Source organism: Mugil cephalus, chromosome 2, assembly GCF_022458985.1.
Source record: "Mugil cephalus isolate CIBA_MC_2020 chromosome 2, CIBA_Mcephalus_1.1, whole genome shotgun sequence".
NCBI classification, from domain to species: domain Eukaryota; kingdom Metazoa; phylum Chordata; class Actinopteri; order Mugiliformes; family Mugilidae; genus Mugil; species Mugil cephalus.
The window spans coordinates 22,878,949-22,889,378 of NC_061771.1; the positions used below are offsets into that span (position 1 = coordinate 22,878,949).

General features: G+C 45.6%; 1 protein-coding gene across 11 annotated transcripts in view; it reads left to right on the top strand.

Moving 5' to 3' along the window:
* Window positions 1-6,960, top strand: part of adgrl3.1 (adhesion G protein-coupled receptor L3.1) — a 137,469-nt gene extending 130,509 nt beyond the window's left edge. For 3 of the 11 annotated variants that reach the window (XM_047577675.1, XM_047577678.1, XM_047577677.1), the window contains 4 exons: window positions 1,336-1,464; window positions 2,036-2,053; window positions 2,613-2,921; window positions 4,187-6,960. In XM_047577675.1, the coding sequence (XP_047433631.1) occupies window positions 1,336-1,464; window positions 2,036-2,053; window positions 2,613-2,921; window positions 4,187-4,830 (1,100 nt within the window). In that variant the 3' untranslated portion in view covers window positions 4,831-6,960. The remainder of the gene's footprint in view (window positions 1-1,335; window positions 1,465-2,035; window positions 2,054-2,612; window positions 2,922-4,186) is intronic. The other 8 variants (XM_047577682.1, XM_047577684.1, XM_047577685.1 and 5 more) reach the window with 4 other exon arrangements.
* Window positions 6,961-10,430: the final 3,470 nt, after the last annotated feature.

A 10,430-nucleotide genomic window follows, 5' to 3' on the forward strand; every position in this document is an offset into this window, starting at 1 on the left:
TCTGTAGCGTCCAACTAAAATCGACACCCGAACATGCATCTGCATTATATTAACCACCTAAAATGAAAGAAGCTATCATGAAATAAAAAACTCAACATAATTGCAGATAATAGGAGTGTAATGTGTTAGCTCCACCTCCTCCTCCACCTCCTCCACTAACATGGAGGAGGTGGAGCTTATGACCGATACTGCAGCCAGACACCAGGGGGAGCTCTACTTGCTTCACTTTTTGAGGACCTGTTCCCTCGTCCATCTTTATTTGCAGTCTACAGATGTCACACAGGATGATATTTTTAGCAAATGTAACCAAACAACCGAGACTGTATACGCAGTCGTGACATCCACAGTGGTACGCCACGTGAAATGACATCACTTCATCCCACTCAAGGTCTTTTTTTGTGTATTTGTAGCTCTTGTTACTTGTTGAGTAGCTGACAATGGCACAATAAGAGCAGAGGAAGGCAGTCGTGTCCTGTGTTGTTTTATGGATTATTGATTGAAACTTGTAGAATAAAGGTTTTCTCTATTTGTTTTTTTTTTTACATTAAATGGAAGTGTATAACTTGAATATTAATTACTATATTTGTTTTAATCCGTCTTAACATATCATACATTTTAATTTCAGTGTTTTAGTTTTCCCCCTCTATATGACAAACATAGACACAGGAGCGGTAGAAGAGGGTTGTATGTTGCCTGGTATAGTGTGGAGTCTAACACGAGGATGAATGGATGGGACCTGTGACCGTCATTTTTCTTCAGATTTTTATTTTTTCTCCAGCCTTAATGCGTACATGATCTGTCTCCCACCAGGGAACAAAATGCACTGAACACATTTTTGTGGCCTTTTTGTCCATTAACTATCCTGTAGTCATGCTTCTCTGCTCAAGCGTATTGAACTGCAGCACGGTCTGTTCCCAGCTATGCCACTCTCCCTCTTTGTCTCCCCGTCATCCCCTCCCTCCCCCCTTCCCTCCCTCCTCCCTTCCCTCAGCCTGTGTGCAGCGCCTGCGAGAATGACTTGTCGAGCTTTTTCTTGCCTTTTTCTCCCTAAACTGTTTTTGCTCGTTTGATTTACTTGTCCTCTTCTCTCTCTCCTCTTTCTTCCACACACTCACTTTCCATCTCACGCTCTCTCCTCCTCCTCCTCCTCCTCCTCCTCCTTTTTCCTTCTTGCTTACTTCCACTCTGCGATGGCTACATGCTCTCTCCCCCTGACCTCTATCTCCGCTCTGCCTTTTTTTTTTCTCCCCCCCTTCTCTTGAGTGATTCTCTCCTTTTCTCTCTCTCGACTTGGCTGTTGCTCTTCCTCTCTCTTTCTCTATCTGCCTGTACCAGGAGCCATGGCTAATCATCTTATAACTAATGCTCTCCTTCGTCCCCATGGTACTAACAATCCTTATAACACTCTCCTGGGGGATTCTGCAGTCTATAACAACCCGGCCGTGGGCATGTACAACACCCAAGGTGTGCCTGATGTTCACTATTATACACATGTGACAATTAGAAACGTTAGATTAGAGTTATTTCTGTGCATGCTCGTGTTTTATTATGTTATTATTATGGCTCCCAAGTGACATCATCGGTCCCGTTGCAATAAACTGCACATGCAGTACATATACCATACACAAGTATATACTGTATGTGTGTGTATACTGTCCGTCTGCAAATTGGATATGTCTTTTATAAGCTGCTTGGGAGCCATTCAACTATTTCTTGTATTTTATGTAAATTTTATACAGTGTGTGTGTCATTTCACTTGGGCCTTGCTTGTGTGTGCTCGCTGTGTGCACGTATTGTGTTTTACATGTCGTTTTTACGTGGTGTGCGTTACAATTTTTCTCCGTGTTAAATATGCAAATAAACCATATGATGTCAGTCAGTTAATTGCAGAGCAGACTCGGATGTTTTAAAAGACTGACCTCGTTTCTTTGTTGTTGCAAAAATGTCGATTTTGGAGTTGTTGTGATTCGCTTGTTTCGATGTGTGAACTTAATCTGTACCTGTTTTTTGTTTTTTCCCTCATGCTGTCCATTAGCACCTTACCGAGACACAAGTACGGGAAAGTTAATTCTCAACTACCTAAACCTTTTTCCTCCTGCACTCTTAACATTTTTAGTCCATTTTTTCCCTACTATAATAATAATACACTTGAGTCATCCTGTTAGGAACACAATTGTCTTATTCCTTAAGGCACTATATCTGCATGCATCTAAAAAAAAACACAAACTGCTTCTAAATCTCTCTAAAAATATTTTTGCATCAAATCAGTAAATTGACATTTGAGTTGTAATTGAGATGCTGCATGTTTGCCCTTTAAAATAACTTGTTCTACAATTATTTTAAGTGCCACTTAAACATTTCTCTTATTTTGTGGTGAAACGCATAACTTTTGTGTCTGCATTTGAAAAGAAAAAAAAAAAAAGCTCTTAATTGAATTACGGCCGCTTGGAGCATTTTTCCTTCCAAGAAAATCATCACCGCTATCCCCAGTTCACACTACACGCTATGATATGAAACTATAATTAAAATCTTTCTTCTGAGTCATCCACTTGGAGTTTATTTAAGAATCCTAATAATTATTGTTTTTTTTTTTTTAATTATTTCCTCCTCAGAGGGGATCCTGAACAATGCGAGAGACTCCAGCGTCATGGACACGCTCCCTCTTAACGGTAACCATGCCAACAACTACAGCATGGCCAGCAGCGAGTACTTGAGTGACTGCGTCCAGATTTTGGATCGTAGCGGCGGCTACGGCACCCACGCCAACCACAAGGAGACCACCCTGGAGAAGAAGATCCTCAAGGAGCTCACCTCCAACTACATCCCGTCGTACCTCAACAACCACGAGAGGGCCACCACCGAGCGCAACCACAACCTGATGAACAAGCTGGTCAACAGCAGCATGGCCAACGGAGGTGACTGTGGGTTCAGTTAAACTACTCTCAGGTTTTGACGGTCACGTGTGAAGCCTTTTTGTTTGTGTAGATGGGAAAACTATTGTAGAATAGTTATAACATGTGATATACACCAGTCAGCCACAACATTATGACCACTGATAGAAATCCAATGTTCTGCTGGGAAACATTTGGACCTGGCGTTCATGTGGATGTTGCTTGGACTAGACCAGATCAGACACACTCGCCAATAGCTAGTACACTCTCTGAGGGCAATATCCATCCCCAGCAGGATGCAAACTCACCTTGACCTGGTCTCCAAATTCACTAGATCCCAAACTGATGAAGTATCTGTGGGGTGATCCACAGAGGCCCCTCTTCTCAACCCATAGCACCCAAAGGCCCCCACTAAAAACATCCTGTTACCCTCAGAAGACCCATGTCCTTTCTCTGATGAGTCTGTTTTGGAGGCACAAAGAAACAATATTAGGAAGGTGGTCATAATGTTATGCCTCATCGGTGTATTATGTGTATTATGTCGTTCACGGGCAGCATTCAAGAAACTAGTAATATTTTGCGCTAATTTCGGCCACTTTCAGGAAGCTCTTACAGCACCTTTGATTCCGGCAGCATTCACCTGAAACCGTGTTTCTCATTAACTCGCTTCCGTGCCACCTCGGCGCGGGGCAGGCGGATCGCGCGGTACAGGTTTCCCCATGGAAACCGCCGTCTGTTCGGAGCGATGAGCTGACGCAAAACAGTCACTTTGCAAGTCCAAAAAGAAAGACGCCGACACCTTTCAATAGGCTGAGGCAACCTGGGAGCTCGCGGTGGTGACGGTCACCCGTGGGCCCCTTTCGCTTCGACCGGCGCCTCTCTCGTTATACAAGAGTAATTGGGGACGTCGCGCTCGGAGAAGTGTGTGCAGTTCGGCGGCTTCTACCCACTCGCTCCACTCTCCCTTTTCCGAGCACAAAAAGTCTGTGACGGCCACGAAAAAGGGCAACAGCCGCTCTCTGGAGCCACTGATTTGGTTTGTTGGGTCTCGGCCACAGTAGAAACACGGCAGGGAAGAGCTTTCTTGGTAGATATGATGGAATGAATACACATTATATGCAATTTGTGACAATAGATCTTCCTGTATCGCTACTGTTTTAATGTAATGTCTGATTTTAGCCTAGCTAGCGCTAGGGGAGCTAAATGCGACTCCTTGATAGTGAATGATATCAGCATTGTGCTCCAGCGTGCTGTATAACACGCGGCGTAATAAAGCTCCTGCCTGGTTCTTTCAGGGAGCATGGCGGGGGGCAGCAGCAGCAGCAGCAGCAGCGGAGTCGGCGGGTGCGTGGGCAGCAGCAAAGAGGACAACAGCCCCATGGTGCTGGACAACCCCACGGCCTTCCCCCACGAGGAGAACCTGGGCCTGGAGATAATCAGGGAGGAGTCCAACGCGCCCCTCCTCCCGCCCCGCCCCCCTCCGCCGGACAGCCACCCGCCTCCGCCGCCCCCGCCCCACAGCTTCTCCCGGCCGCGCCGCATCCCCCAGGAGACCAGCGAGAGCTTCTTCCCCCTGCTGACCAACGAGCACACCGACGAGCACTCGCACTCGCCGAACCACAGAGACTCGCTCTACACCAGCATGCCCGTGCTGACGGACCTGCCGGACGGGCAGGTGAACGGGCTGACGGACGGGGAGGAGGACAGCTCCGGGGAGCTGCAGCCCTGCAAGAGCGCCACGGCCCCGGAGCTGGACGACGTCTATTACAAGAGCATGCCCAACCTGGGCTCCAGGAACCACCTGCACGAGCTGCAGAGCTACTACCACATGGGCCGCGGCGGCAGCGACGGGTACATGGTGTCCGGGAGCAAGGAGGAGTCCGACTCGTCGCCCGAGGAGCCGCCCGTGGACCCTTCCCACCTGGTGACCAGTCTATAGAGCCGACCCCGAGACTCTTGCCCCCACCCCCCACCCCCCTCGGTCCACATTCACACTTTCAACCCTCCAACGAAAACATTCTGTGTCGTCGACTGACAGACCGAGCTGTTCCCCGGACTGATGTACTGTGCGTGACATTAAAACTGCGGTTTCGTGACGATATGGTCGGGACACCGACGGCCGGACGCCGGAAAAGTCGGGATTGAATGTATTGTCATTAAGTGGTGCAGACTGAGAGTGCGGCTCTGAAAAGACTTTTTTTGTGGACTTCGAACGGGAGCGGAGACGTAAAGGGGGGAGGGATTCTGTAATTTTATCGTACCTGTTACTTTAATTTGGAATCTTGGATTGACCGTAGCCCCACAAGCCCCCCCCCCCCATTAAGGACCTCTAGCAGATCATAGCATATAGTCGCAACTCCCACCACCACCACAGGGGGCCCCGGTTAAAGGAGCTGCCTGTCTCTTTGTCTCTTTGTCTGTCTCTCTTGTCTGAATCCTAAAGACACCCACCGGGACTCTGTTTCAACCTCTCCGAAGGGTCGAACGAGGATATATTCACGATGTAAACCGGCCCCAAAGAAGCACCACTACCTGCCAATTCAAGTGAAGGACGAATGACACGCGCCCTCGCTACCAATCACCCACCGAAAACTCGAACCATATCGCACCGACGTCCCGAACCCTCTCCCTGTTCGTATCTGCTAAACCGGAGTTGCGCGTGGGCCGGTGTAACATTCCTGCGAGGTGTAGTGACTGCGGCTACTGTGTATTCCTCTGAAAACCAAGGAAGGAAGGAAGATCCTATCACAACAGACTTCAAATAGTGAAAAAAAAACAAAAAAAAAGAAAAGAAAAAAGGTTCCATTTCTTCTCCTTTCTTCTGTAAAAGTTTTCAGTTATCGAAGGATTGCGAGGAAATCACAAACTGTTTCTATGTATTGTACAGAATACAGAATACAGATGTTGCATATGACCAAGTCTTTTATTTTTTAATTATGAGTTGCGGGGAAAAAAAATCTTCTGTCTGTGGAACTGTTTCCGAAGCGACGCGCTCTGCGGAACGGCGGAAGGAGCAAGGAACAATCTTTCATGTCACTCTTTCGTAAGTCCAGAGACAGCGACGCACTCTTTGATTAATACGCATATACCCGACGCACACTTCATTCTGGTCCTTTTATAGCAACACCACTGTCACTTACGTTTTGCAAAAATCGATTGTTACTATATACTTTACCACTGTGTAGATTTTTAAACCGAAAAGATGGAAGATGAAGTGGCTGGGTGATGAGGGAGGGGAGAGCGCCGTGGAAACTCTTCATCTTTGCTGGAAGCGGGTCTCGTTTTGACCCAGAAGGAAGAAGGCGAGGAGGAGGAGGAGGAGGAGGAGGAGGAGGAGGAGGAGGAGGAGCCAGGGTGACAAAAAACCCGAAACGTTTCTGAGTCACGTCCTCTCGATTGCCAAATATTAACAATTGACATTACCTTGCCGTGCCGCTTTAGATCTCGTTGTATAGAAAAAGATTGCTGAGACCGATTAAATGTTATTGTCTAAAGTGGAAAACAAAAAAAAAAGAGAGAGAGAAAAGATTCCCCTATTTGAATAAGAGGGTGGGCCTCACCTGTGAAATGCCGTGTATGTGCACTGAAGACGTGGGAACTCTGCACACAACAGCACTGTCCAATGTGGAAAAGCCAACGTTTACTTATTTAGGAGGAAAAAAAATTCCTATGTGTATGAAGTGTAGCTTGCACATGTATCCCACGAAAGCCCCGCCCCCCTCCCTCCCCCTCCATGTCCCCAAGAGAGAAATTATTTATTTATCTGTTTATTGGTTTAAAGACAGCAAAAACAATCTCGAAGCGAAGGGAGCTGGCTTTAGGGCGGGAGTAAATAAAGTGGCACTGGGTTTGTTTTTGTTTCTTCTCTGATTTTTTTTTTTGTTTTGTTTTGTTTTTTTTTATTTTTGTTTCCCGTTTCTTTTTTTAAATTATTACGACCATGATTATTATTACAATATTACTGCTAATTATTTATTCTTTTTGTATGGGTTCCAAGTTGAATGATCTCATAACTAATATTTGTTGTAACAGTGAAAGTTGTTTGCCAACAAATAAATTACTGACATAGCTTTGCGGGGGTTTTTTTCCGCCTCTTGAGTGTCGTGGGTTATTAGTGGACATAGAGGATGTGCGTTTCAGCTGTAGTGAGGCTGCAGATTTTACTACATGCACTGTTAAGGGATTTCTCTTAAAGTCTGTCAGTGCAGCTTATGTCTGTAAACTCTTGTCCCTTAGGACACTCAGTATAAGATATTTAATCAGAAACAATGTTATTTATGTACCAGCACCTTTCTATATGTGGTCCTAGGTGCTCCAGCTTCCTCCTACCGTCCACAGACAGGCTCCTTAGGTTCACTGGTGATTCTAAATCAGCCGTAGGTGTGAGTGTGAATGTCTGCCTCTATATGTTAGCTAGTGATGTTCGACACCACCGATATTTCCTTTCCAGTCCGATGCTGACTAAAATTCAGCCCGTTATTGGTCCAATACTTTGCCCAAATACACCCTAATGTGTCTGGTAAACCTTAAAACCTTAAAAAAAAAGTAGCGTATTTCAAATGATAGTGTCATAAAGAAAACAACATCAGAGTAAATTATTTATTTATTTTAAAGTCAGTAGTATGTTGAGGTAGTGGCTTCATTTACGACGTAGCCGAGCTGATACAACAACAGAAAAACCGAACAGAACACAGTCGTATGAAATATGAGAAAACGGTGTTTCAAGGTAAAATATGACCATTAATGTAAATTAACGTGTAGCTATTACGAACTACGAGAAAATCATAATTCTGACACTGTGCTCTCCTCTTCTGTCCATCCCATGACGGTTACTTTCCACTGTGTTACTACATCACCTCAAACGACTGACGTATCGAAAGTATCGATATTTTTAGTTGAGAAACGATTTTAGAGCATAAAGATCTGGTATCGGTATCACTAGTGTTAGTCCTGGGGTAGACCAGCGACCTGTCCAGGGTGAACGCCGCCTATCGCCTAATGACAGCTGGGACAAGCTGCAAATGAATGAATGAATGAATGAATTCATGTACACACTGACAGTAAGGTTGGATCTGACCTTAGTCATGAGTTTCAGGTGTGTCATCACCCCGTCATTTAGAACCCATGACTGGAAAAGTCCCAGGTGTCCATGTTAAGGCTTTTATTCTTTGGATATACTCTGACTTTCACAGAGAATCACCAACAGGTAAATATCATTGACCATCTTGTGACAACACAGTGTCCTGCTGAAACTTCTGGACCTGGCATTCGTGTGATTCCACAAAGTTTTCCTCCAGTTACAGGTGAGTATCTGGTAGCTATCGGACGTTAATCATGAGTTTCTGATGGGTACCACCCACAGATGTTCCTGTTTAAACTCCAACTCCACGTCAGTCTCTTAGAACTAAACAAGCTACCTGGATGAAATGCCTTCAAGAAACTCTACGAGTCTAGTTGCCCTGCAGCACATACGCACCAGAAGCATTTCTTTCATTTGAATCCGCTCTGACTCCACTGAGAGCAACGCAACCAGAAATGCTATAACAAAAACTATATTTATGTCACATCTGCAGAGTGTAAGCCACACAGCAGGAGCCTGATCAACCACACCAGATACCATTAGAACGTTTAACAGCGGGGGATTCATATGATTTAAGTAGCTGTGTGGAGACTGGCCTTTTTCTAAGTGCTTCCTTACCGAAGGTGTAAAAACTACGGGGAGTCACGGTTCTGTCAAAGTCGATCTGGCCTGATACGTTTGGTGACAGCTTCCAGGCCTCAAGACCTACTTCCTGCTTTGTTGGTGTTTGGGTTGTGGTTCGTTAGCGGTGATGGCTGACACCTGGACTATGTCTGTAGGTGTCTGAACAGTCTCTTGCTCTGCTTCGGTTTGGTTTGCTGTAGCTCGTGCATTCAGCATTCACTCACTGTGTTCTCCAGATTTTGTCCTTCTGTGACACTTTGATAAAACGTAGTTCTGTATGTTGCACGTTCAGTTGCAGGCTCAAGACAAAAAAAAGCTTTCCATGTGATTTAAGCTCGTAGGGTGATCCATGTTTATGGACAATCCAGCTGTAGATGACTTCAACAAAGGAACGTTCTAGATTTGAAGGGCAGGTTTCGGGCGAGCTCATCTGGGACCTCCTACCTCCTAGCTCCTAGCTCCTAGCCTATGAGCTCATCCTTTGCGGGGATCTGCAGCCCTGTCCACGTGCGAAGCAGTTTCCTCCTCACACACCGTGCTCAGATGGAGGTTTGTTGCTAGTGGACGTTCCAGGCGTTTTTCCATCTTATTTTCCATCCCAAATGTTTCTTTGATGCTATTGTGAAACGAAGCTTTCTCCTTTCTGCTGCGCCTTGGACCTGGGCTTTAAAAGATGGACATGGTCCTAAATATTAATGCAATGCAATACTGCTGATAGTCGCATGTTCTACATGTTGTTATAATACCATTAAGTTAAACTGTGCTGTTTTTTTTTTTTGTACATACGTCCGTAATTAAGGGATTTTCAGTCGTCAAAGAGAGCTGTGTTGTGCATCATGTCTGACTTGACTGATTTAGTCCATGATCAGAGGGCAGAGAGAGTTTACCGAGCGCGTCCTCATCACCAGGGCGCCAAACGCTGCCATCTTGTCGAAGCTGCCGGCGCCACGCAGACACGCAGAAGGTGCCCTTCGCCATCGGCGCTGTTGACTCCCACGTTAACTCGCCCGTTGAAATGTTAGATGTTATGTGACTGGTGGAGCCAAATATCTTGTACTTTTTTCTTTCGTTCGTTCTTTTTTTCTAGGCTACAAGTTTATTATCGCTTTCAACCCATTTCCATGATTGTTTCCTAGGTTCCCAACCCAAATTTACCAGCAGGTGAACGCAAAACTGTACGGAAAAACGTACGATGCTATGACCAAAAATCTTAATTTGAGACCGTAGCACACGTCAGATAACGGTATATGACACACAGCGGCGGACCAACGACGAATTTTTAACATATGCGTGGAATAAAAACCCGGGATGAATATCAAAAGCTTCCCGGCATGCCTACACAGCCCTTTATTTGCAGCCGCGCCACCATCCGCGCTTCTTTTGACTCGGCCCGGTGCAGTCTCCGCACCGTATCTGTGTATTATTGGAGAATTTTGCCATCTTTTATGTGCTTTGATCATAGATCCATTTTATAGAAACGAAATAAAAGAAAATAATGGGGCAATAGGAGTTTGAAAATAATGAGAAAAGGCAGAGAGCCCAGCGAGAATAATAGTGTGAGCAAAAGAGGCAAGCATCGAAGGAATTGATTTTTTTTTATTTATATATATATTTATATATATATGTATTTTAGTTTTCTCCAAAACTAACTGAAGCCACCTAACGCTCGCACCATCCTCCCTCTACCCCCACTCCCCCCCTCCCTCGTTCCTCTGCCAGTAGCTGGCTGATTAAACGAGCACTGGGCTATGTGGGTCATATCTCTGCTGGAGTGCTCTGATCGGTTACTGCTGCCTGGCTGTGTTATCTCCCCGCTCTCTCTGTTTCCTTCCTTC